Source organism: Xyrauchen texanus, chromosome 28, assembly GCF_025860055.1.
Source record: "Xyrauchen texanus isolate HMW12.3.18 chromosome 28, RBS_HiC_50CHRs, whole genome shotgun sequence".
NCBI classification, from domain to species: Eukaryota; Metazoa; Chordata; class Actinopteri; order Cypriniformes; family Catostomidae; genus Xyrauchen; species Xyrauchen texanus.
Genome location: NC_068303.1, coordinates 10,418,684 through 10,445,335, shown reverse-complemented (window position 1 = coordinate 10,445,335; position 26,652 = coordinate 10,418,684). Strand labels below are relative to the sequence as shown.

Sequence of the window (26,652 nt, the reverse complement as noted above, 5' to 3'; positions counted from 1 at the left end):
GAGGATACTGAGTCTAAATCCTTTGCTGAAGTGGGAGTGTTTGACAAGGCCTGTCCTGTTTATAGTTCAGGGTCTTCTGAGTGAGTTGTGCTGTTTTGTTGGAGGGGATTTTCCATAGACAGTCCAGGCATGCTGGCCAAAACCACAAGACTCCAAGAGCTTCTCTGCCTGGTGGTCAGAGAAACAGAGCTGCCAAGTTAAATTAAGACAGGGCCCCACAAACACACGCTAAAACAAAACACGTCTGGGTCATATTTAAGCTCGCCTCTGTGTTGAAATATGCACCGTCAGGTCAAATCCACTGATACCCATCCTGCTGAGAGGGGACCTAAACAGGCTCTCCTTGTGGTAGTGGCTGCTTGCGGTGCTGCCCTGGGGGTATACTATTTAGTAGGGACTTTGTGTCTGCTAAGAGGTCATGTGAGCCCCAGTTGACTGGGAGCCACAGAGAGTATGTCACAACTGGACCAGGAGGCTAGGCAGGGAAACACAACACCCGACCTTGGGAGCACTCTCTCCGTCACCCTATACCCTCGGTGAGCCTTCTATTAGGCGGCCCGGTGCGGAGTTAGCATGCATATCTCCTGTTCGGATTCCATAGAGCTCTGTCCCTTCAACAGGTCAAGGCATGCTAAATCAAGGGCCCTAAACCAACTGGCTCATCTGTGACAAGAGATGTAACTATATCCACAATGCAAGTTGAGGTATTGCATGTATTAATATGACATCCCAGCAATCATAGTTGCCTTGACTTCCAAGAGAAAAGCTCTGGTCTCTTTGTTTGTAAGACTTATCACTAGCTATTGATTTTCCAAGGAGAACAACTTTGTGTTTGGCTTTTTGTTTAAGTGTTAAGTGTGTAAATCTTCTTAAACCTTTTAGAGAATGACAGCAATTGTAAAGAAGCTGGCTTTTTTTTTTTTTTTATTCACCTGTAGTGCTTTTCATTTCTATGGTTGGCCTTCAATTTTCAGCAATGATAGCAACCGTAATGACTAGTTTTGACAAACTGCAGTGGCCACAAAAAAGTATTTGGAGTCACTTTTGGAGTGACACTTTTAAGTCTGACCTTCACCAGTGTAGAGGTATGTTATTAAACGTATTCACACAGCGCTTACACTCAACACTGAGTGTATATATTAAGAGGAAAATTCCAATACTCACATTTCTCAAGAGCGTTTATTAAAATGATATTTAAACAGTAGGCTACATACTTCAGTGTCTGTTTCATGTTTTCACGTTTCCTTCTACAGTAAGGAATTTTTGTCCGATGTTGACATTTTCATGTTTACATTAGAACGGTTTGTCAGTTAAAAATCATTCTTTGTACAAATAAAGCTTTCACTGAAGACAAATATGAATTTTTGTTTTAGTTTCAAACTGTTCACCACTTACAGTTTCTTATTGTTATTGTTAATTATTAATCCATTTTTATTTATTAATGTTAATGACTGTCAATTAGGAACATTTTATAAAATTTGCAACCCTAATAGCAACCACAAGTTTAGGTAATCAATTTAACTATAACTATAACCTAAAAGTGTCCATATACTGTTCTTTTAGTTTTTTGTCTTATTGTCTTGTAATGCCACTTTTATATTTTGTTATATAAAGCAAGACACCCCCCCCCAACACACACACACTTTCATGGAAGAAAGGATCATACTGGTTTGGAACAAAATGAGGGTGAGTACTGTACATAAATTTTCAAGTGTACTATCCATTTAAATGTAGCTTAAGTGCATAAATACTTTATTGGGTCACTGTATTTCTCCGATTCCACAGTTAGAGTGGCAGTAAACAGCCAAACGCTAATAGCTAAGGACTTGACACCTTGACCACTAGGTGTTAGGGTTGAATTCCATCTGGGACACAGCTGTGAAATCCTTACATACTGCACATGGTCTCACTCTGATTGCACTGTGGGAGGACAAAAACAATTGTGTTGCTTAACTCCAGAAACTGGAAGGTTTGGACAAAGGTTCTGCCAATAATTATGTTCTTTTGGAGCTCTCCATATTATGAATTAACTATTAGTGTCAGAGAGCATGTAAGTATAGCTTATCATTGATTAGAATAGATTATCAGAAGCATGATCACCAAGGAGATGGCTGTTCTTGGAGTTTTAGGCTCTTTACACCTTTACAACCATTTTTCTCTCTTTCCCAATATCTTTCCCAATACAAATTTTTTCTGCACCGTGATCAGGCATTTTCGTGTCCACAACCACAGTACTTAATTGCATGCGGGGGTTATGTCTAACTCTTGAACTATTATCATTCCCAGTGAAACAGACACTGGGGAAGCTAAAATATGTCCTGGGGTCTAGCCAAACACTATTTCCAGATCTCTTTTCTCAGCCTGAGCAAAGTTCCTGAAAGAAAGTGTTTAAGCTGAATTAAAAAAATGTACCGATGTTAAAATAGTTTGTCCTATTCCTGCTTAATATGCGAGACAATGATATGTAAGGATAGACAGTCTTGATAGACATTGAACAGTCTTGTTCAATGGGTTGTACTGTTGGTGGCAATCATTGCCAAATGCCAAAATAGGGCTGGGCGATATATTGAATATTCACGATATAATCAAGATGATTTTGGTGACGATATATAAATTATGCAGTATTGTGTATACGCAATGATTTTAATGTGCTTTTTATTTCGCCATTAAGTATTGTAAAGAGTGCATCAGTAGTGTAATTTCACGGTCCTTCGTGGTTGCACAGTTAAACAAAATAACATAAAAATGGTGTGATTATGTGATTATTAAACTGCAAAAGGCTGCGATGGATAAACATGGTCTGTGTGCACTTTTGAATAATAGGGCTTGTGTTTTTAGCGTTTTAGAGCAGTTGACATGCATTGTGAAAGAAAAGTACTGCATTGTCAAGCATTCACACAATTCCATACATTAGTAACCGTTACAAGTTATTATACACATCTACAAACATGGCACAACTGAAAAGGAGGAGATTACAGTGTTTCACCAGATGCAGAACATTGGTAGTTTTTGTACACCTTGTTCATTCTTAAAGAATGTTTTGGTAAAAATAGATGATGGTAAATAATGCTTTTTATTAAGCTACTTTGTATCATTGTAAATAAAATATAAATATAAAAGTGCATATCAATGAAATTATTAAATCTCATTCATCTTTGTTTACATTTAGTGAAGAAATATAGGCAAACATATAGTTATAAATAGTCTAGTTTTTTCAATGCCTTTAAAATATTGCATCTACTTGGCTACAAAGGCTTTGTTGGATGAAATGGTTCCTCTGGTTTAAAAAAAACACTTTTACAGTCATTTCAGAGACAATACATAATTATTGATATATTGAATATCGTCAATAGGCTGGTCGGTTAGGAGCCCCTTCTCCCCTCGTGGTCGGCGGCCGTTCCTCCGCTTCCAGGTGGCCGGGCTCCTCTGTCCCCAAGCAGACGGTCGCGGCCACGGTAGTAGCAAGAACTCTACTATGGTGTATCCCTCCTCCTTCCCAGGTTTTGGCACCAGTGTAAAGGGATATAAATGGGCAAGGAGGAGGTGAGAACAGGCTTGGGAATATAAATAATACTTTAATGAGAAACTTAAACAAAAGACACAAACACACATGACGGTCAGCTGACCGTAAACGATCTCTCTCTTGACGCACCACATTCCGCAGTCGGCCTTTATCCCTCTCTGAGACTTAATTAGCCTGATAAGGGACTGGGTGTGTATAATGACGACCCGGCCCCGCCCTCCGCCCTGTCACAGTCCCGCTATCAAAAGCCCTCATACTCTGCTGAAGTGACATTCAACCTCTTTATACTGATCCTTTACGGACTTAAGGCTGTAAGCACAATGGTGAATGGGATTCAGAGGTTACATTTTTTATTCCTAAATCTAAATATTTACTCCCTGTGGTCGGGTTGGGGTTTGGGTTAGGGAGATAATTAAATATTAATTCCTGTTGACTGTATTGCATCCTTTACAAATAAAAATACAACTTACTTTTGACCCCACTCTTTTAACATTTCACCCAGAAAATGGAGCTTGTGTGTGCCGAACATTCAACAACAATTTCAGCTCTGGCCACTGGGGGATTGTAAGCAGTGATTTGAATTTTCGGTAAGCACAGACCGATTTCAACAGCAACACTTTCGACCAACTGTCATCAAATTCACAGTGCAATCATTCTGTATGATTAGATGTGATTTAAATAGTTCAAGCGATTGAACGGTCAACAAGTCTATCCCTCAGAATCTTGCCTTCAATTGCCTTAAATATGCTGTCTGCTCAGACTAAATTCTATAATGTCATAATATTGGTCAGAAGAAAGGTCAGGTAGGGTTCATTTCATAAATAAGAACTTTCAAGAGCAAGGGTGAACCACCGTCCAAGATTTTTTGAGTGTCCCTATTCAACATTTTGCCACCTTCTCTGCATATTGGTGTTTTTGTTAGGCACAATTCACTTATTGGTATGCAACTGGAAAACCCACACCAATCTATGCACAAGTGCTTACAATCTTAAGTCCTTAAGGATCAGTATAAAGAGTTTGAAAGTCATATCAGCAGAGTATGAGGGCTTTTGATATCGGGCAATAATGATTACCCCTAAGTGTGATTTGTAAGATGGAATGCACATGGGTGAGCATGCTACTTTGAGAATACTTCAATGTAAATGCATGCTGAGACATATCTCTATGATAGAGAGGCATACTTTCTCTGCTTTTCCGCAGAAGTTTGGCATTATAGTAATTAAAATGTAATCACTGTAATGAATAGAATTACTGTCTCATATCCAAGTGCCAACTTTGACACCCTATGATGGTAAAGATCTCCATGTGGTGGTAGCTTCTGGGAACAGATGAAAAGGTTTTGCCAGTCGTGGAAACTTGCCACAAACATGTTTTGCAAATATTTGAGAGTAATGAGCAATAAGGAGGAAATTACTATGTTTTAGAGGACAATGAAGAACACAAAACGTCATGGTTACTGTTGTAACCTCCATTCCCCGAGGGAAGGAACGAGACATTGTGTCGAATAAAGTGACACAATGGGTCTTTCTGGGACACTAAACGTACCTCTGAACCTGAGAAAAGGCCAATGTCAAGTTGGCAGACAAAATTTGCATGCCCCGCCCTGGACCTATGGGTATAAAGGGAAGCGGGGCAGGGAGTGCCAGTCAGGATTTTGGACTGAGGAGCCAAAAATAAGGTACGGTCGTTTACAGTGGTAGGTCTAGTGCTGTGGCAGGAGGGACACAACGTCTCATTCCTTCCCTTGGGGAACGGAGGTTACAACAGTAACCATGACGTTCCCCTTCTGTCACTCACTCGACATTGTGTCGAATGAAGTGACACAAGGGGTCCCATATAAAAACGCCACGAACTGACCGTGTTACGTGTTCTTCGTCCTCCCTGATCTTGCACAGCACTGTTGCAAGAAGGCTCACTGGGGAAAACGCGTACTTGCGCAGCCCCCGGGGCCAGCTGTGTGCCAGCGCGTCTGTCCCGAGAGGAGCTCGAATTGGTCCCATATCAGCTGGACCACCTGGGGGGGCTCCACTCTCCGCTGGGTGAAACCTGCAGCGACAGCGCGTCCGCCGTCGTGTTGCTGTTGCCAGGGATGTGAGTGGCACGCAGCGACCTGAGTTACGGCTGACTCCAAAGGAGGAGATGGCGGGCGAGTTGTGACATATGACGAGAGCGCACACCGCCTTGGCAATTTATGTATGCTACCGTCGCGGTGTTGTCTGAACGGATCAAGACATGCTTGCCCCGGATTAGTGGGAGAAACATCCGTAGGGCAAGAGATACAGCCAACAACTCTAGGCAGTTGATGTGCCAATGCTGCCGGGGTCCTGTCCATTCGTGGGGATTTACCCGGCGAAACCTGGGGGGGTGCCTCCACTCTCCGCTGGGTGAAACCTGCAGCGACAGCGCATCCGCTGTTGTGTTGCGGTTGCCAGGGATGTGAGTGGCGCGCAGTGACTTGAGTCGCGGCTGACTCCAAAGGAGGAGATGGCGGGCAAGTTGTGACATATGACGAGAGCGCACTCCGCCTTGGCGATTTATAGAATTTGTAGACTGCACAGCGTACATAGAGAGAGAACACGCTGTAGATCCAGCAGCAATGCTTCTCGCTGACAGAGGTGAGTGAAACCCCTCTTCCCTTTATACCCGTATGTCCGGGGCATGGCGCCATGGCACGCACGGCGTGGAAGTTACCCCCGCCTGCCGCCAAACCTTCAAACCCTGGACAGACCTCTGCTTTCTACGGGCAGGAGTACCCTTGCAGCAGGTGTCCCATCGCGTTCTGGTCACAACCGACGCCTCCAAATTGGGTTGGGGCGTCGTGTGCAACGGGCGCACAGCCGCAGGCCGGTGGAACCGAGGCCCGCTGCGCTGGCACATCAACTGCCTAGAGCTGCTGGCCATTTTTCTTGCCCTGAAGAAATTTCTTCCGTTGATTCGTGGCAAGCATGTCCTAGTCAGGACAGACAGCACCACGGTGGTGGCCTACATAAACCGCCAAGGCGGAGTACGCTCCCTCCACATGTCACAGCTCGCCCGTCGTCTCCTCCTTTGGAGTCAGCAGCGACTGGAGTCACTGTGCGCCACTCACATCCCCGGCAACCTCAATGTGATAGCGGACGCGCTGTCAAGGCAAAACTTGCCCGGCGGAGAGTGGAGGCTCCACCCCCAATCGGTCCAGCTGATTTGGGACAGGTTCGGCAAGGCCCAGGTAGACCTGTTTGCCTCCCAGGAAACCTCCCACTGTCCGCTCTGGTATGCCCTCACAGAGGCTCCCCTTGGGACAGATGCTCTGGCGCACAGCTGGCCCACGGGACTGCGCAAGTACACTTTTCCCCCAGTGAGCCTTCTTGCACAGGTGCTATGCAAGGTCAGGGAGGACAAGGAGCAAGTCACTCTGGTGGCCCCCTACTGGCCCAACCGGACGTGGTTTTCGGATCTCACGCTCCTCATGACAGCCCCTCCCTGGCGAATTCCCCTGAGGAAGGACCTTCTTTCTCAGGGACGGGGCACGCTCTGGCATCCGCATCAAGACCTCTGGAATCTCCACGTCTGGTCCCTGGATGGGACGCGGAGGATCTAGCCGGCCTACCTTCGGCCGTCATAGACACTATTAACCAAGCCAGAGCCCCTTCGACCAGGCATCTTTACGCCCTGAAGTGGCGTCTGTTCGCAGACTTGTGTTCTTCCCGAGCCGAAGACCCGCAGAAGTGCGCAGTTAGGTCAGTGCTCGTGTTTCTTCAGGAGAGGCTGGAGAGGAGGCTGTCCCCCTCCACCCTCAAGGTGTATGTTGCCGCTATCGCGGCCCACCACGGCACGGTAGACGGCAAGTCTCTTGGTAAGCACGACTTAATCGGCAGGTTTCTAAAAGGTGCCCGGAGGATGACTCCCTCCCGGCCTAACCTGTTTCCCTCCTGGGATCTCTCGGTCGTCCTTATGGGACTCCGGAGACCCCCCTTCGAGCCGCTTGACTCAGTTGGACTCAGGGCCCTCTCTCTCAAGACCGCCCTGCTGATCGCGCTCGCTTCCATCAAGAGGGTCGGGGACCTGCATGCGTTCTCTGTTAGCGACGCTTGCCTGGAGTTCGGTCCGGCGGACACTTCGTGATCCTAAGACCGCTGACCGGGCTATGTGCCCAAGGTTTCTACCACACCCTTCAGGGATCAGGTGGTGAACCTGCAAGCGCTGCCCGGGAGGAGGCAGACCCAGCCCTTTCACTGCTGTGTGCAGTGCGTGCCTTACGTATTCATCTGGACCGCACACAGAGCACCAGGCGCTCTGAGCAGCTCTTCGTCTGCTTTGGGGACAGCAGAAAGGTAATGCTGTCTCCAAGCAGAGACTCGCCCACTGGGTTGTCGGCGCCATTTCCTGGCTTATCACACCCAGGCCGTGCCCCCTTTGCGGGTCCGAGCCCACTCCACCAGGAGTTTTGCGTCCTCGTGGGCACTGGCTAGGGGCACTGCCCTAGCAGACATTTGTAGAGCAGCGGGCTGGGCAACACCTAACACTTTTGCGAGATTCTACAATCTCCGAGTTGAGTCAGTATCGTCCCGTGTTCTCTCAGGTACCGAGCCCGTAGAACTCGGTGGCACGTCCACGATCTGACCGGGTGAATCGCTTGCACCCAGCGCCCTTCCCCCTAACCAGGGGAAACAGTGCGCCTTCATTCCCAGGAGATCCCAGGTTTGGGACACTGGTTGACTCCTCCCTAGCCCTCGTGGGGCCAAACCACTGCAGGTACCGCAAGCTACCCTGTACTGGTATAGGTGCCCCACAGGTAAGGCCTCCTGTTCGGACTCCCCCTGTGTGTAAAACTATGGTTCTGTCCCCTCACGAGTTGACTCCATGTTTCCCTTAGGCAGTTACAGCTGCCTCGGTTGCCGTGCTGTATGCTTCCCCCCTCTGCGAGGCTGGATCTACCACCGCACTACTTTTCCGCATAAGACGTAAGTATAGGCTATGCGATGTATTTGCCACTCATACCCGTATGTCCGGGGGCGGGACATGCAAATACTGGTTGCCAACTCTCATTGGCCTTTTTTCATAGTTCAGAGGTGAATATCGGTGCTCAAGAGAGACCCCTAGTGTCGCTTCTCTGACACAACGTCTCGTTCCCTCCATCGGGGAACGGAGGTTACATACGTAACCTAGACGATTATAATAAAAATTCTCTATGGTGGGCATTTTATTGCCTTCATATATAGGCAAAAAAAAAAAAATTCACTTTCAGTGACATCTGCCAATTTCTGACCCTGAAGAATACTTAACTTCACTGAGGCTCCCTTGATAGTCCACAAACCTGAACAACATGCAGCACAGTACGAGAATGCAAAAATTGGGTCAGTGCGAATCATCTAAGCTGATCAACAACACTGTACAACTATTGATTGACAGTGGCTGCTTTACTCAGGAGTTATAGTACCTGTTTGGTTAGAAGTAACTTGACTCATAACCGGTAACTCACACATCATTGGTTCAGTCACAGGGTGACACATATGAAGTTACACATACAAACACACACACACACACACACACACACTGCTGGGCTTCTTTAAAATAGCTGCTATCTCACTAACTGTACATATCTATTCTGACACTTGTCAGAGACGATGATGAACTTTCCAACCTCAGATGTGTTTAGACCTGCCCATCTGATCAGACATAAACACAAATCAAAGGAAAGACCAGTATATGTGGTCTGTTTTTATATTCAGCATAGAAACTAGTGTTGCAAAAGGGGTTTAAATAAGAGCTGAGATCTCTGTGTGGTGGAATGTTAAACGTGTATCAGAATATCAACATGTCATGTAATTTCAGTAAGGCTTAAAAGTCTCCTTTCGGATGCCATTTCCACCACACTCATGGGGTCAACTGAGGGTAGAGCAGCAGGGGATGAGATGCTTTCATTGAGCTTTATGTAAGAAGGGCGCCATCTGGGGATTAGGGCTAGAAGTGGGCCCGCAATAAAATGAGTACCATAAGTTAGCGTTGTGTACGAAATGAAACCCTGTTTATTTCAAGGGATAGTTCAGCCAAAAATAAAAATGATGTCATCAATTACTGACCATTATGTTGTTCCAAACCCATGATGATCGTTCTTCCATGGAACACAAAAGTCAACATTCACTTTCATTGCACGTTTTTCCCAAACAATGAAAGTGAACAGTTACTGAGGCTGTAATTAGTCCTTACATTTTCTTTTAGGTTCCATGGAAGAATGTCCTATGGGTTTGGAACAACATGAGGTGATTAAATGATAACATCATTGTAATTTTTGGTTAAATTATGCCTTTAATAACCTCCTTTACTGACCTATTGTAATATGCATTGTCAAAGTTCATCATAGTTCATATTTTCAGAAGCCATCAGCCCAAATACGTTTTAATACAAATGTTATATTGGCATTTACATTATTTTAATATCATAAAATTAAGTACTTATTCAATCTCAGCATTTGAAATGACCATAAACTAACTTTATGTTACTATCCAAGATGTGAAGTGTTTGTATTGGCCTATATAGTGGTCGTAATGGTGATAGCTCACCCCATATTCTCACTTATACTATTAAATGGTAGATAAAGCCTCAGAAATATAATTTGTAGTTCTGCAAATCTAGCCCAGCTGTGCCACCTTATCTTGGCTCGCCTAGCATGCCACCATCTTTTCAGCAGCACAAAACTATGTCAGCCTGTCTGACAAACACCCGACTTGAATCCACACCCAGCTTCCTTCGCACTTCTTGTTTAATTTGCTTGGGGTTGTGTAACCATTCTATTCTTGGTCCTAGCGCAGGTGGTTGGAAAAGAGTGGGATGGTGAGTTAGTTGAGATCATTGTTATAAAAAATAGACCATTACAAAATATGGACAGATATCCTTTTGGTTCCAGCAAAAAAAATTCTACAGCTTTAAAGGTAAGGTGTGTAATTTCTGTGGAACTAATGGCACCAACATTTCCCAAACACACCCCCATCTGCCACTGGTTGATAAAAACAGGGTTGTCCTGCCCCAAACCTCTGCCATTGGTTGAGCCAATGTTGCAAATGTACATTCACATTCGAATGCTTAAACTGTGCATTCTAATTTTGGATGTATACCAGCACTGACGATAACTTCAGATGGATCGCATTCTAAGGCTAGATGCAGCACAACAAATACAGTTTAAAAGAATGCAAGTGTCTCGAGACATGTTTTTAAAGGTTGAAGTTACTTTTAACTTGACGCAAAGTTCATTCTGTTGTGATCCATCTGTTTGAATAGCCGTGGCCTGAGCTCGTAGACTGAGCCGCTTCACCACCGAGTTCAACCGAATACCACTACTTTCTGGGAATCATACATAAAAATTGAATGAATAAAAAACACTGTGATATAACACTTTGTGAAGCTTGAGTCTGGCGTTGTACTGTGACACTAGTACAACACCATTTTTACATAGAACTGTCTATTAAAGATTTTTTTTTCCTCATTTGACTTTTTACTTCATATTTGAGAATATGAACTAGCTAAATCTTTTTATTTATTTTTTATAATTATTATTTTATGCACTGTAGTTTAAAATGGAATTGAATTTTTTAACAGCCAGGAAGGGGCTTTGCAATAATATAATTATTTAGCTATTTGCCTGATATGTATTTGCCGCGCCTTCTTGTGGACTAAATCTTGTGATTTTAAAATTATAAATGAATTTGAATTCACAACAGAATTAAATTTGAGTTTTGTTAATATTTAAGGTATATATTGTAATTTAGTTTCTCAGCTCACAGATGCTCAAACAAATAGAGTAATGTTTTGATAGTGCCACAAACCCACAGTGTTTATACGTTTGGGGGATTAACCTACAAATGGCTTATTTATAGTCGACTCTGTATGTTAAGCTGGGATACAAAAGAATTTTAACATAGAGAAAATGACTTACTTCATCTTAAAGGACTATATTGATATTCAGCATCACGTGCCTGTGACTAAATGTTAAATGCATTCAGAGTCAAACTGAGGCTGCAGTCCTTTTTATGCAGATTATTTTGAGGGGGTCTTTTGAGAATATCAGATACACAACAGCTGATACAGTAATGCAGGTGGCTGACTTTTAAAAGGGCTTCAAAATGGGAATTTCTGACTTTGAGGACATTAGACTTACAAATGAGGTGATAACAAGAGAAAACAGATACTGCTTACATGAGATTTATGACCCATCAATCCACAGCGAAACCACAATTAGACAGTTTGCAAACAACATTGTGAAACCTTTATGGGCTACCAGGGAAACATGTTGAATATAGCAATAGAATTTGGCTGCACAAAGCTTTCTTTTTGGATTTTTAGCCTTTATTTTAGAGGATGAATGCATGCAGAATGCAGAATGTTTCAGTATGAATATCTTTACTTAATATTACAAATTATCAAACCACAATGTGGCATTTATTTTAAGTGTGCACAAGCATGTTTTTCAAGCAAAAAATAATAATAAATCACAATAAGAACTTTGTTCTTTTCAGATGATAAAATAATGGATATAATGTTATGATACTTTCTGGTTGCCAAACATTACTGGATTATATCCATAGTTATTGTGATAACTACACACGTGGTTAGTCTGCTTGGACACCTGTGTGAACTTGAAAGGAACTGATTTCATATGACGAGTTAGGTAAACATAACAGCAAAGTCCATCAACATAAAGATACAAATCATTTCAATAGTAGAGCCAAAAGACAGAAACATTATTAAGATTATGTTAACATGATTTTAATGTTCCAAAATAGTTTACTAAACTTATCTGTGTAAAGTTACAGTTTATCCACTATTTCAAATTTGTTGTCATGATTATGTAATGCCTTGTGATCTGGTAAACATTATAACGCCAGTAAATCTGTGATTTTATTACAGTAAAATCATGTTAACAAGTATAACGTTTGTTTACGTCTTGTGGCTATACGTTCGAAACAGTGTATGTTTAATGTTTATCAACCTAAAGGGATATTTCACAGAAAATGAAAATGATCTCATCATTTACTCATCCTCATGCCATCCCAGATGTTTATAACTTTCTTTCTTCTGCAGAACACAAAAGAAGTATTAGAAGAATATTTCAGCTCTGTAGGTCCATACAATGCAAGTGAATGTTGGCCAGAACTTTGAAGGTCAAAAAAGCACATAAAGGCAGCATAAAAGTAATCCATAAGACTCCAGTGGTTAAATCCATATCTTTAGAAGTGATATAAGTGTGGGTGAGAAACAGATCAATATATAAGTTCTTTTTTTACTATAAATCTGCAGTTTTATTTTATGTTTCAGATTCTTCTTTTTTTGTTTTAAGACAAATTGCACTAATGAGAATATATAGGAAAAAAGCACGTAAATATTGATCTGTTTCTCACATCTGGGATGGCATGAGGGTGAGTAAATGATGAGAGATTTTTCATTTTTGGGTGAACTATCCCTTTAATTCACTTCCATTGTCAGTGCCTTATTGCAACTGCAATTTGTTTTGGTAATCAACATTATGCCACAAATGCTGTCAGTTGAGCTTAACTTGTATTGAACCTGAAATACTTATCGAGGCCACTGTATACTGTATGTCACGAGCAAGTGCACCATCTTCTGTGCCAGGACATCAACATAATAGCAAACGTTTTTATTCCACAAAGTGATTTTTGAAACTAACTACGCTCAATTTCTGTCCTTTTCAGCACACAACAGTTCTTCCTTTCATCATAATTGAGATGAGAACAACATACCATCAATACCCCAGCAGGTTCAGTGGACTCTTGGCGGTGTGCGTGTTTGCTGTAGGATATGTCCTATGGTAAATGTCTCCCTTCATACTCAATTTCACACTGGGTTAATTTATAAATGACTCCCTGTAGGTACCATGATCAGTGAAAGTTGACTGTAGAGTGTTGTAGCACATTGTCAATAAAACAAATTAAAATCAGGCAACCTAATCTTCCTGACCTCCAAATCATTCCCTTATGTCTTTCTAGATGATAATTAATTTGCTCATGTTTTGCATACAAAAACTAAACTGAGCCAACCCTTGTTTTACTGCTCTAGAAACCTTTAGAAAATATTCAGCAATGGATTTATTTAGTCTTACATATAACAGATTAATTGGCAATGTGAAGAAAGTCTTCGAGCCAAACTAAACTAGTCTGACAGCATGGAGGAGGTGTCTGTCGAAATCACCTTAAGTACAAGATTATCAGGACACACCCCTCTGTCTTATTTTCCTTTTAAATTAAGCTGATTAGGAGATGCATTTTATTTTGTCAGGAAATAAGACTTGCCTCTGCAGCTGTTAATCCATAGGCAGCTTTACATGAGGATTACCATCCAGAGATGTCCAGAGAGAGGCAGATCGATCCCTCATTCCCAAAGCACTGTAAATAGGCCTATATATACAAATGTAGTCATATTAGATCTGTAGGCAATCCTAAAGTGCTAGATACTCCCACACTATTTCACAGGACTCTCATGAGTCAGAGAAAACAAGGCATTTGAACAGCCTGTTCTTAGAAAAAATTGTGACTGTGGCAACATTTTTGCATTATGATATTAAGCGGTCCTTTGGTGTCACGCCAGTTCCGAGGTGAAATGTCCACTGTGTTGTGCTAAAAGCTAGTTAAATGTTCTCCCAAACAGATGAGGTTTTTAAGGTTAATGCTCTATCGAGTTTTAAATCAAATAAAAAAACACACCTCCATACACTAAACCTTAAACCTGAACCAAACCCATAGTGTCATAAAAAGCAAATGTAAGATGAAAAACATAATTGCTGAAAGATAGCACAAGTACATATTTATTTAAGCTGACCATTTTACAAAATATGTTTTAGAATACAAGATAATAGGGATATTGTTCAAAATTAAGACAAAAAAATGGAACGGAAAATTTAGGTTAGAGTAGTTCTGAGAAAAGCTCTAGAATCATTTGTTTGCAGATGCCACTTGGTTTGATCATTTGTCATTTAAACCAATAACATTTGTATGTGTGACTAATGTATTCTAAAGTGTTCAAATACTTTTTGGGGCCAATGTGGGCCAATGTTACTATTCATCAAATATTCAATTTAAAGTTGTAAATGCAGGAGTAGATGAATCAGACACAGTCCATTACATAAACAGACTGACAGGTTATATAGATCACGACCATGTGACTGTGTTAAAATCACTCTGGCACAAATCATTTAAGCAGCACCACATTGTAACAAAAAGAGCAGTGTCTAGGGCTCAGAGACATGAATGGTAGATACATTTACAGTCTGGTGACTGTTTCTGTAGCTTTTTAAAGGGTGGATTTATCAGACAGAAGGACAGACAGAACCAAAGACAGATCGTGAGTGCAAAGGTACAAGATTTTCTCTCTCTCTCTCTCGCTCTCTCTCTTGCCCTCATAGGATGTGCTGGGTGCACAGTATTACAGGCGTTTGGGTATATCCTTTGCTGGAGCACATTGGGCCAATGGCCCGACTTCTCTTCTTCATCTGCCTCACAATACTGGTCAATGTCTACTACATCTTGGGAGAGATCCTAAACAACTACATCTGGGATTCCTCAAAGAGTGAGTTAAAGGATTTGCTCACTAAAAAATGAAAATGTACTCAATCTCAATGTCATTCCAAACTCATAAGACTTTCTTTCTTCTGTGGAACACAAAAGGAGAAATTTTGAAGAATGTTCATGCAGCTCTTTTCCATGCAATGAAAGAAAATGGTGACGAGGGGCTTGTCAAGCTATAAAAAGAACAAACATGCACCATGATAGTAGTCCATACGACTTGAGTGCTATATTCTAGGTCTTCTGAAGCCATAGCTTTCTGTGAAGAACAGACCAATATTTAATTAATTCACTGAAAATGTTCCCATCCACAGAAACTCTCAAATGTTATTTTCCTATATTTAAATATTCACATAATTGAATAGCTACTATGCCAGGTTTGACATAATACACTATTGGTTCATGTGTGTCTCCGTAACTGATTGTGACATATCAGCTTTGAATATGCAAATCGCAAATCAGATTTGAAAGCTACAGCAGAGGGGAAGATATTCAGTCAATAACAACTTTTTCAGTCTGTCACTCACACAAAGCTATCATATGGCTTTATAATTCTTTTACAATTCCTTCTACATAAACTGTAATATAAAGTTGTATAGACTATTAGTACAGAACTATTATGGTACTATATTTGTTGTTGTTGTCATTTTTGGAGCACAACAGTGTTTGTCCCAGTTCACTTTAATTGTATGGAAAAGAGTAGCGTAAACATTCTGCTTAACTCATTATGTTTTTCTGATTTTGTGTTCTGCCCCAATTAAAACTTGATCCTGTAACTGGTAGAGCATGGCACTAGCATTACTAAGGTCATAAGTTTGAGTCTTTGGGAATACACCTACTGATAAAATGTATGCATTAATACACTGTAAGTCACTTGCCAAATGCTTAAGGGTCAATGACGCAATGCTCATTTTCTGTCCGGATTTATTAAGTTACTCAAAGATACATAAAAAATGCAATTCACATAAAACAATTACTTGAATACACCTCTGCTCTGATGAACATGTTTTAATTTCTGAGTTTAAAGTCTAAAGGTCTTTAAATGTCTAAGTGGGATAACCGTCCGTACAAAACAGTACAAAATAAATAAATAAATAAATACATACATTGAATAAAATAAAAGTCTCTTTAAATGCTGGAATTCTTGAAAAGAATGTTTTGGAATAATAATGTTATATATATAATAATATTTTATTATTAATTCTATATTAAATAAATTTTTTTAAATATTATTAATATTTGAAAAACTTCAAAGTCAGGTGGTTTAACCAACATTCTGTTGTCATGTGACCAAAAAAAACATAAATTAGAGAGTGCCCCTTTAGACTGACATTTAAAATAAATCTGATATTTTGACATTTTGGAAGATTTTGTTGATGTCAAGTAAATATTCATGACTCAAAAAAACACATTAAACACATTTTGTGTATGAATTGCTATAAAATGTCTGAAACCAGCATGGACTCAAAATTACATTTCAATGAGATTGACACCTTTTTGACAATTTTTTATTTTTTATTTCTCACTTTCATCAGCTTGGACAAGCTTTTTTCTCATTGACTTATACATGTAAATTACAAACATAAGGTAGATACTGTGTATTTGTAAATTGTATGTTTATTATGTGTTCACACAAACCCTTTTTTTGCTCCCCAACCCACACGTAACCTGTTAAAACACTTACACACATTTCCCCCAGGTACATATATATCCCTCCAAGCTTTCTGATGCACCCACGCACACTCCTCCACCTGTTAGCACTATAGACTGAGAGCAGTGAATTGTGGGTGTAGTTCTGCTAAAGGCAGCATACAGCAGATGGGAACAGAGCCCGTGAGCAGTCTGAGAGCAGCAGACGGCAAAGGCTTCGCTTCCTCCCACCTGCTTGACACTGACCTGCAAATCACCATACACACATACACACTCTCACGTGTACACACACTGCCACCTCAAGCTCTCTTCTGTGGAGTTCATCTGTGTTGTTTCATCCTCGGTACAAGCACTTGCTCTCATTTCCAAGGCAGCCATAATCTAAGACAGCCCCTCCAGCTTAACCAGCCATGAACACCTCAGACATTCATGCATTGCATTGTTGATCAATATGACTCACAGTTCTAACAGCTTGTTGAAATGCATAATCAGTTGCCAAGACTACAGATTGTATTATTGTTAATATCTCATTGCAGTATCCAACATTAATTGTATAATGAAAATATTCAGACTGAAGAAATCATTCAGAATACTATGTGGGGGTGAACAGTATATCAGTGAACATATTGGTATTGTGTTTGTTTTTTGTTTTTAATTAGCATTCATAATCAATCTAATTATGTTGATGATCAAAGCACATAATATAATTTTATTTTTCACAATTCAAACTATACTAGCATACATAGCAGACTATACTATTTGTTATATGCAAGGTTTCAAAATGAAAGGTACTCATCTTTTTTACAGTAAATTCTAATGTTTTAATACCTAATGTCACTTAAAGTTCTAGATTGGTGCTTTAGTCTGAGTGCAATATCATAAAGCTATATTAAAGATTTATTTATTAATGGTCCTCTAACATTATTGGGAAAATGGTGTTCCAAGAATGCTGATATTAAGCTAGAAATCCTGTGCTTGATCTTTCTTGTGGAACTATTTTTGTTGGCGAAGCAAGAATAAAATGAGATAGTGGGCAATATTGTGCCTGAAATGTAATTTACTCAATATTCACTTTTTATTTTAAGGAACATCACACCATCGGTTGTGCTGTTGTACTGAACCTTATACCGAAAATATAGATTTTCCGATTAATAGCAATCTTCATTTGAAAGATCCTGATATAGATTCTTAAGGAATATTCCACTTACAATGGAAGTGAATGGGGCCAATTTTTGGAGGGTTTTAAAGGCAGAAATGTGAAAGTTATAATAATAAAAAAAAACTTGTATATTATTTGAGCAGTAAAGTTGGTTCAATATTTGATTACCGGGATTACAGGGTTTGCAGCGTTATGTCATCAGAGCAATAAAATTTTAAATTGGATATAACTTTAGACAGATAAGCTGAGTAAAGTTTTTTTTTTTTTACAGTAATCGTTTTAACATGCATATTGTATATACATCTAGTGGCTATACTTTTGAAACAGTGAGTATTTTAAAATGTACAGATTGATCCCCATTCACTTCCATTGTAAGTGCCTCACTGTAACCCAGATTTTTATTCTTGTTTTTTTCTTTTTAAAGAAAGTGAATGTAATTTTTGTATCAACATTATTCCAAAAATGCTGTCAATTGAGCTTAATTATATTGAACCCAGACTATTCCTTTAAAAATTCAAGATCAAAATTCACTTTTACTTTAAAGTTGACTAATTATCATATCTGTTAAATATATTGCACTTGAACTGCATAGTTTGGGCCCTGTTGTCAATTTATAATAATATTTTTTTCGTAATGTACAAAGAAGGTTCCCTTTATAATTTACAGCATTATCTGAGATAATTCATATGCAAGCAAAATTGACATTATAACAAAAATATATCCAAATTAATCAGAATTAAGTAAGATTGTATCAAAATCGGATTTAAATGTAATTGGGAAATCGGTATCGATACCCAGCCCTAAACTTCAGCATGGCTGTAATTAACTAAGACCAAATCACAGCTGTGCCTATATTTATTACAACTGTACTTTTGCAAATATGATGTTGCTTAAAAATCCATCATATTAGTTGTCATATTTACTGTTTATCAGTAATGGCCAAAATGTCTATGTGCATCCCTACTGAATATGTAATTAATGTAATTAAATATGTTTTCCCCTTTTTTTCAGGTACCCTGGAATCAGACAAGGTTAAATCTGACTAAAGCCCATGGCAAAGGCAACCAGATATCATAGCCAGACTTGAATCCTAATCATTTTGAATCTGGAGTTCGAACCAATTAAGACTTAACTATCAAAGATATCCTGATTACATATTTACCCAATCTCTTGGTCTTCTGAGACATTTATCCCATCCTGATTACTGCCCCTTAATTAATTAAAGCACAGACCTCTATTGGCTTGAACATTACATTTAATATTTCTTTTATGTTTGAATGTTACAGTATTTCAGAATACCTCAAGTATTGTCCGAGCACTGTATGGTATTTACTGTACACATGCTGTAATCATGTGTACAAGGCCAGTATCACAAACCTCATTACATATGTCATGACAGGTATTGTGCATTCACTAAAGAATGATTTATGAGGGATTCTGTTACTCTTACCTCTGTAAAACAAATAAGCAACACCTTTTTATCCACTACAATAGCATATTGCAACTGACAATGAGCACAAGATCATTTGCTTAGATAATGCTGTTGGAAACAGGTCATGTGGTCCTTCTAAAGCCATTTAACAGTTCCTCATTTAAGCTGAGCAGATATTGCTGCATGAAATCCAAGTGCATTGTCAGAAGAGAAACAGGTATATTGGGACGATTTCCTAATTCGTGGAGGATTTTGGTGAAGTTATCTCAAAGGGATTTCATTTTTCATATCATTTGGAAATGTAGCTATTTTTGGTTTAAAGGGATAGTGCACCCGCAAATGAAAATTCACATCATTTACTCACCCTCATGCATCCCAGATGTGTAATTTCCTTCTTCTGCAGAACACAAACATTCTTTCACATTTTAAAAGTGAAAGTTGACATTTATGGTAAAAAAAATTTACTTCAATATTAAACTATTTCTCACCCACACATATCAAATCACTTTTGAAGAGTCAAAAGTCTTATGGATTACTATTATGCTGCCTTTATGTGATTTTTGGAGCTTCAAATGTCTGGTCACCATACACTTGCATTGTATGGACCTACAGCTGAAATATTCTTCTAAAAATCTTTGTTTGTGTTCGGCAGAAGAAAGAAAGTCATACATCTCTGGGATGGCATGAGTGTGAGTAAATGATGACATTTTTGGTTGAACTATCCCTTTAAGTTATTTTACAGATGTTTCTTCTTTTAATAATAAAAACGTTTGACAATAGAATTTTCTCAGTCTCATTTTTGTTTCTTTAAAGCTGTGGAGGTAGACAGAAAAGACGCAGAGACCTTGAATCTTCACTTGCCATTTTCTTCTCGTTTTCTTTCTCCGCTTACATTTAAGCCTGTCGCAAACACAGACACACCACAGTTCTGCGGGAAAAGTACAGCCAACCTTTCAATTACAGAGAAAAATTGTTGTACTTATGATTTAATGTTTGTCCCATATTTTCTCTGGCCTTTTTTACCCTCGCCTTATAAGACAGAGATGTTGCCCAAACACAACAATTCTTTTGTGCAGAGCTGGACATTCTTTTCTTTTAATGAGAAACACACACACAGTGCCTGAGGAAAATGAGTAAGCTCAACAAGGAATAAAAATCAACTTGTGATGTACAAGTCTAAATATTAAGGCCCTGCTTAAAGTAGAGTTCACACAAAATTTTAATTCTGTCATTAATGACTCACCCGCATGTCGTTCCAAACCCCTATGACTTTTTCTTTCAAGGAACACAAAAGGTGACACTTTGAATGATGTTCTGGAACTAAAGCTTAAGTAAAAAAAAAAACACAAAGGCATACTACAGTAGGCTTGTGTGAGAAACAGAGTGAAATTTAAGTTGTTCACTGATAACTATAACAACCAGATCATTAAGTCAAATTAAACGGATAAGTCAGCTTATGGAACAAATCATTCAAACTGGTTTTGTGAACCTGATCAACCTATTAATTGAAAAGATCTAACTCATAAGAACATTCTGTTCATAATTAATTACTTCTTTAGTTCCATGGAAGAAAGGAAGTCTTGGAAAATCATGAGGGTAAGTAATTGATGGCCTTCAAGTTTTCAAACTTAAATACATGTCCTGAACAGCCAGTAAAGCAATTCAGCATAACAGAATAATGATAGATAGTGGTAGATTTTAGGTAAGAGCAAAACCCCTCAGGCTATTTGTAGTGAGAAACCTGGTATTATCACATCTTCATTTTCAAATGAAACTGTCAAAACGCCCTCCACTCTTGTTTTAGAAATGTTCACATACACCATCACACATCATTTTTATTCTCCGAGTAATTGTCGGTTCATAGAAATAACTCTCTATGAAGCCTTTTTATAATGCATTGTTAAGGCATTATAATGCATTAGTAATGTCTCACAATACACCTTGTAATATATTATAACTTCTCATAAACAATTGTTTCCCCAATTATAATACATTATAACACAAGCAATATCCAATTTTATCTGCAGAAGTAATACTGTAATATACATATGCTTTAATTAAAATGACAAAAGCAATATATTCTTCTAAACATCCATAAGATATTTTTAAGTGGTTATAAGACGGAAGTTATATACATTAAATATGCACAAAATAACACATATTCAATGTAAATTTTGAGATATTACGGAAAACACTTGGAAAGCTACAAGGTTTAAAATATATCAGAAACTTCCCCTCGAGTTGAACACACACATGTAGCCAATCTTCAAAAAATTATTATTTTTCTTTTTTTTTTTTTAAATCTAACTGATTCTATACTAGACTCTATTCAATAAACTTTCATGTTTGTGCATCTTAGTTGGACACTTATTTTATAAATAACTTCCATTATATAAGTTTGACTTGTAATGTATTGTATGTTACAAGTTTATAAAAAGATATTGCTTTTGTAACTTTACTTAAAGCAGGCAAATACCACTTATAATATGATCACGTCATAAAGCCTTTTGACTGTTTACAATATGCTGCTTATGCATAACAGCACCTATACGATTAACCTTTTAAGCTTCTGCTGTTAAAATTGGATGTTGCTTTTGTTATAATGCGTTATACTCTAAAGTATAACAATGAATAGGGTCAATCTTATAATGTATTATAACTGTAGTTAAAATGATTTATGAGAAGTTACGGTAACACTTAACAATATTTAATGCACTAGATTTCATGAACTAACAATAACCAATATTATTAACATGAACTAAGATTAACTAAGTATTGTTCATTGTAACCTCATCTTAACTAATGTTATTAAAAGGATCTTCTCTGCAGAGCCCCTGCAGTATCATCACAGAGCCCTGGTTGAAAACCCATAAAATTTGGATAGTTCTTGACAACATTCTTGTTGACAATTTAGTCTAGCTGCTGTGTGTTTGGAGGGAACTGTGGAGTTTATGTGTGCAGAGAAGGAAAGTGTGTGTGTGTTTAAATTCTCTCTGTCAGAGTGTTAATTTCAGACCGACACTTCATAGTCTTCTCATTAACACTGCCTCTCCTGCATGCAAAAGTGCCAAACTGCACGGTTCCCTAACGTCAATTAACGTGATCTTCAAAAAAATAAAAAACAGACTTTGCAAATACAAATCAAAAAAGGAGTAAATGAGGTGCATGCAGCTAAATTTATGTGCTGCATATCCATTTGAAGGACACTACAATGTCTGAGGAAATCGGTCTTCATTTATTCACCCTCATGTTGTTCCAAACCTGTATGACTTTCTTTTTTCCATGGAAAACAAAATTATATAAAGGTAATAGAATTACAGGTATATTAGAAGAATATTAAAATGATAATCAGGCTGTTCTATCCCTGGTCACCATTCAATTTCATTGTCAATCTTTTCCATACAACGGACATTCTGCATCTGGATTTGTGTTCAATGGAAGATAGAAAGTCATAATGGTTTGGATCAATAGTATGGTGAGTAAATGAAGATGTCATTTTTAACCATCCTTATAAGTGTAAGGTTCCACAAGTAAATTATGCTTTTTATGAATTAGGCAATCTGAAATCTATAAATGATTAACCGTCACCTGACCTGATCTTTTTTATGCCTGTTAACACTGTTAATTTTACTATCGTTAATTTGTTAATGAAAGCTATCAGTGATGGAAGGTGTCAATTAAGGACAAAAGAGAACTTTCCAAAATTGTAAATAATGAAATAACACCTCAGGTAAAAAAATAAGTGCACGGTGGACTTGAACAAGTCTATCATTTTTGCCTCAATTAAATATCGTCTATGCATAAAGAATTAGAGACGAAATATCATTCTCACTCCATTAGAACAGGCAGAGCGTAGGTGGGTGCAGCTGGTTTTACAATGTTTTTTATTTACATTGACTCCATATAACACCTGTTAAATGCCAGACCAGGTGTGGGACCAGTAGCCTGTTGTTTGAATAGGTTACTAAGATCATAATACTTGCACAATAAGTTTAAATTATGATTTTTTATTTATTCATGACAGTTCCTCTCATTTCAACATCAAGACCGTACATTCATATTAAAAAAGCCAGCTGTGAGCACTCGATGTCTGATCATTCATAACAAAACAATAAAACACATGGGATCTCTGCTTACAATGACAATAACAGTGCAGTAACTGACTGACAGAGGATATTTTTCAAACATATGATATTACCAGCAGAACCCATAACCGTGTAAGCTGACAGGCCTTGAAAAATTACAGATCTTAATGTCCCAGACACCTCACATCTACTTCCAAAACCGCTTGATTTCTCTTTCATGCGTACACCCACAAAAAAACCCACTTCCAGCCACTAATAACACATTACATGGCAATTTAATAATGTGGGCTTTAGAGATCATTATGGTACTGTTCATGAGAGCTACATTATACTTTAATAACCATAAACGCAACATGACATTAATTCTTTCACAAGTGGAAGTGTGCTTATTAGGCCCTCCTGTGTGCTTCGAGTGTTTCAGAAAGTTGCATGAGATTACAAAGTGAAGATTTGTCACAGGTGTACCAAAGTAATGGCCTTCAAATGAAAGTATCTTGCAATGAGGTAAGTGGAAACTCCGCTTGGGTCTGCCACTGCATCTGCTTTGGTGAGCCCAGGATTAAGATCACTGAGGGTTCGGAACCAGTGTTCTGTGTTATATAAGGCCACAGGGAAAGCAAGAGCTGGAGAAGAACCTGGGATTTAATACAGAACAGGCCTGGACTATCGCCTCTGTTACAAACAACACACATCTTCCAGCTACACAGGAAATCAACAAAGAAAAAGTAGGCCTGGAAGACAGGTTTACAAGTGATGTGGTCCGGCTAATGAGGCAATGTGATCACTAGTTCCTCAAAACGCAGTAGATAAATTTAAAGATCTCAAAAAGATGCCAAATTCAGAAGCCCTGGCAAAGTCTGAGGGTTCAAAATATTTGAAGATAGAAATAGAAGCCAAAACAAAAAGTACATTTTACCATTTCAGCTCAAAGGAGCTATTGTCCCTCTATCCTCATCTTGTGGTCCTTGTTTTATCTGAATGACTATAGCGCCACCCAGTGGACTAATTTAATCTTTCCTCGCTTTAGGTTTGGGAGCTAAAAAACAGAGGCTTAAACATCAGTATCAGAAACATTACAATGAAACTTAGTCAAGAATGTCCAGGTACATGCATACATTAATAAGACTTCCCTTACCATTTGGATTTTCCTGCTTATAAAATATCTTGAGCATTTCAACCGCCTCTTCTGCTCTATAGCCCGAAATGCACTGTAATGAGGAAATAAGCATGTACTACACTAAAAACAATTACAAATTGGTCTAGTCTGAACACCAGGCAACCTAGTGGGAGTTTATTTTCAACAAGGAAAGCATTTTAGACACACAAGCAGCAATTATTTTACCTTAAATGAAGTCCCAGTGTGTGGTAAATCATCTGATGAGATGTCCAGGACTGAGCCACAGCCTCCGAACCGCTCATTTTTGCATCCATATGCAACAAGAGGTATGTCTACACGTTTAGGTTTACAATGAACATTACTTTTGTGATTCCTCTCCTGACTTTCTTCTAATGAACACAATATGTTCAGAAGAATACCTCAGGTCTGTAGGTCCATACAATGCAAGTGAAAACTTTGAAGCTCCAAAAAGCACATAAAGCCAGCATAAAAGTACTCCATATGACTCCAGTGGTTTAATCCATGTCTTCTGAAGCGATTCAATCGGTTCTGGGTGAGAACAGACCAAAATGTAACTCCCTTTTTTACTCTAAATCTTGACATCAACATTCTCCTTTGCATACATGATTTCCAGATCTGTAATCGAGCATGAAATAATGATCATGTCTAGAAACTGCAATGGCAAGATGTTCAATGAAAAAGAATTACATTTTGGTCTGTTCTCACGTAAAACCAATTGGATCACTTCAGAGGACATGGATTAAACCACTGGATTCTTATGGATTACTTTTATGCTGCTTTTTCAAGCTTCAAAATTTTGGTCACCATTCACTTGCATTGTATGGACCTACAGAGCAGAATCTGCAGAAGAATGTCATACACATCTGTGATGGCATGAGGGTGAGTATTTGATAAGAGAAATTTCATTTTGGGGTGAAAGATTGTTCTGTTTTACTGGGAAGAGACAATGACAAAGATCTAAACACAAACTTCACTAAACTAATAGTGAAACGACTTTTTAAACATTTAAGTTGCCGTAACCCAGATTTAAGGACAGAAATGTCATGCTTCAAGGATACGTAGCAGGCGCAGGGCAGCCGCACACATTATACATGGCTCCACCGTCACATAAAGCACAGTTTGTTTACATACTTCCTTTGGGTCCTTTTCTCTGAAATGGCACCAATCAAGCACTTGATCCAGTGCTACCATTTCTGCATGCCGGGTAGCCTTTGGTAGAGCAGACACATAAATGAGGTTTCAAATGATCATTTAAGGCTATAAGTGGCTAAAAGTAACCATATAAATGGAATAACCATCAAATATACTGTATGTTAATTAGCACATATACTTACATTTTTTGTTTCATTCACCTCATTCCTCCCTTTTCCAATAATCTCATTGTTGTAAACCATCAAACAGCCCACTGGAACCTCTCCCTTCTCAAGTGCCTCTACTGCCTTTAAAGGAAATTAATATTTTTTAATATTTTCGCAAAACAACCCAAAATACATAACCAAAATGCAGAAAAGCAACCAAATACCACAGCAACTACAGATATTATTGCAACAACAACAAAAAAGTTATAATAAAACTGTGGTAAATTGTCCAAAATATCATACCTTCAAAATTAAACAACAAAAAATGACAGAAAGAATGTTAAATTTCTTACATTGGTTATTTGAAGGATATCTCTAATTGATTTGTAATGGATTTTACCGTTAAACAAATACAATAATAAAAATAACTGTAATGGTAAATATGGTATTAATGCGAAATCTGTAATATAGTACTATAAATGTTAGTAAGAGAAAACATAAACAAAACTTTAAATGAAGAGAAACTGGAACCATCAGAATTGTATTACCATGCCAAAAGCCTCGGACATCCAGGTTTGTATCTCACTATCAGATGGCTGCAGAAAACCAGTCTTTGCGGAGTCATTTTCCACGCTGTCTGCTTGCATCCTTATTAAAAGTCTAAAAGTCAATGTGTGTTACGATAATTTACAAATATGAAATTTACTATCGTGGCACATAACACGAACGAGTAAAGTGTTTGTCACACGTGCAGTGTTGTGGGGGGAACGTAATAACGGGGGGAACGTAATAACGGAGGGACCATTCAGGGCGTT

The 26,652-nt window shown here is 38.8% G+C and overlaps 2 protein-coding genes across 8 annotated transcripts in view; one reads left to right on the top strand and one right to left on the bottom strand.

The window, feature by feature from the left end:
- LOC127622423 (androgen-induced gene 1 protein-like) overlaps window positions 1-20,112 on the top strand; it is a 56,595-nt gene extending 36,483 nt beyond the window's left edge. For both annotated transcript variants that reach the window (XM_052096529.1, XM_052096530.1), the window contains 3 exons: window positions 13,210-13,325; window positions 14,916-15,079; window positions 18,896-20,112. In XM_052096529.1, coding sequence (XP_051952489.1) covers window positions 13,210-13,325; window positions 14,916-15,079; window positions 18,896-18,930 — 315 coding nt within the window. In that variant the 3' untranslated portion in view covers window positions 18,931-20,112. The remainder of the gene's footprint in view (window positions 1-13,209; window positions 13,326-14,915; window positions 15,080-18,895) is intronic.
- Window positions 20,113-23,323: 3,211 nt separating this feature from the next.
- LOC127622421 (tRNA-specific adenosine deaminase 2-like) lies at window positions 23,324-26,603 on the bottom strand. 6 transcript variants are annotated; one of them, XR_007967971.1, is made up of 7 exons: window positions 26,386-26,603; window positions 25,874-25,978; window positions 25,598-25,748; window positions 24,744-24,850; window positions 24,537-24,609; window positions 24,318-24,437; window positions 23,895-24,036 (listed from the first exon to the last, which is right to left on the bottom strand). XR_007967971.1 is itself a non-coding variant. In XM_052096525.1 (6 exons), exons 1-6 carry the CDS (start codon window positions 26,482-26,484, stop codon window positions 23,855-23,857), a joined length of 717 nt encoding a protein of 238 aa, XP_051952485.1. In that variant the 5' UTR covers window positions 26,485-26,603; the 3' UTR covers window positions 23,324-23,854. The 6 variants fall into 6 exon arrangements, 4 of the variants coding, with proteins under 4 accessions (XP_051952485.1, XP_051952486.1, XP_051952488.1 ...); XR_007967972.1 differs by having other exon boundaries at window positions 23,938-23,991; XM_052096525.1 differs by lacking the exon at window positions 24,318-24,437 and having other exon boundaries at window positions 23,324-24,036.
- Window positions 26,604-26,652: the final 49 nt, after the last annotated feature.

Coding starts and splice junctions, on each gene's coding strand:
- LOC127622421 (XM_052096525.1), bottom strand. CDS start 26,484: ATGCAAGCAGACAGCGTGGAAAATGACTCCGCAAAGACTGGTTTTCTG. Junction 24,851..25,597: donor GGCTGCCCTGCGCCTGCTAC/GTATCCTTGAAG, acceptor CTAAACGTGTAG/ACATACCTCTTGTTGCATAT. Junction 24,610..24,743: donor ACACTGGGACTTCATTTAAG/GTAAAATAATTG, acceptor TCCTCATTACAG/TGCATTTCGGGCTATAGAGC.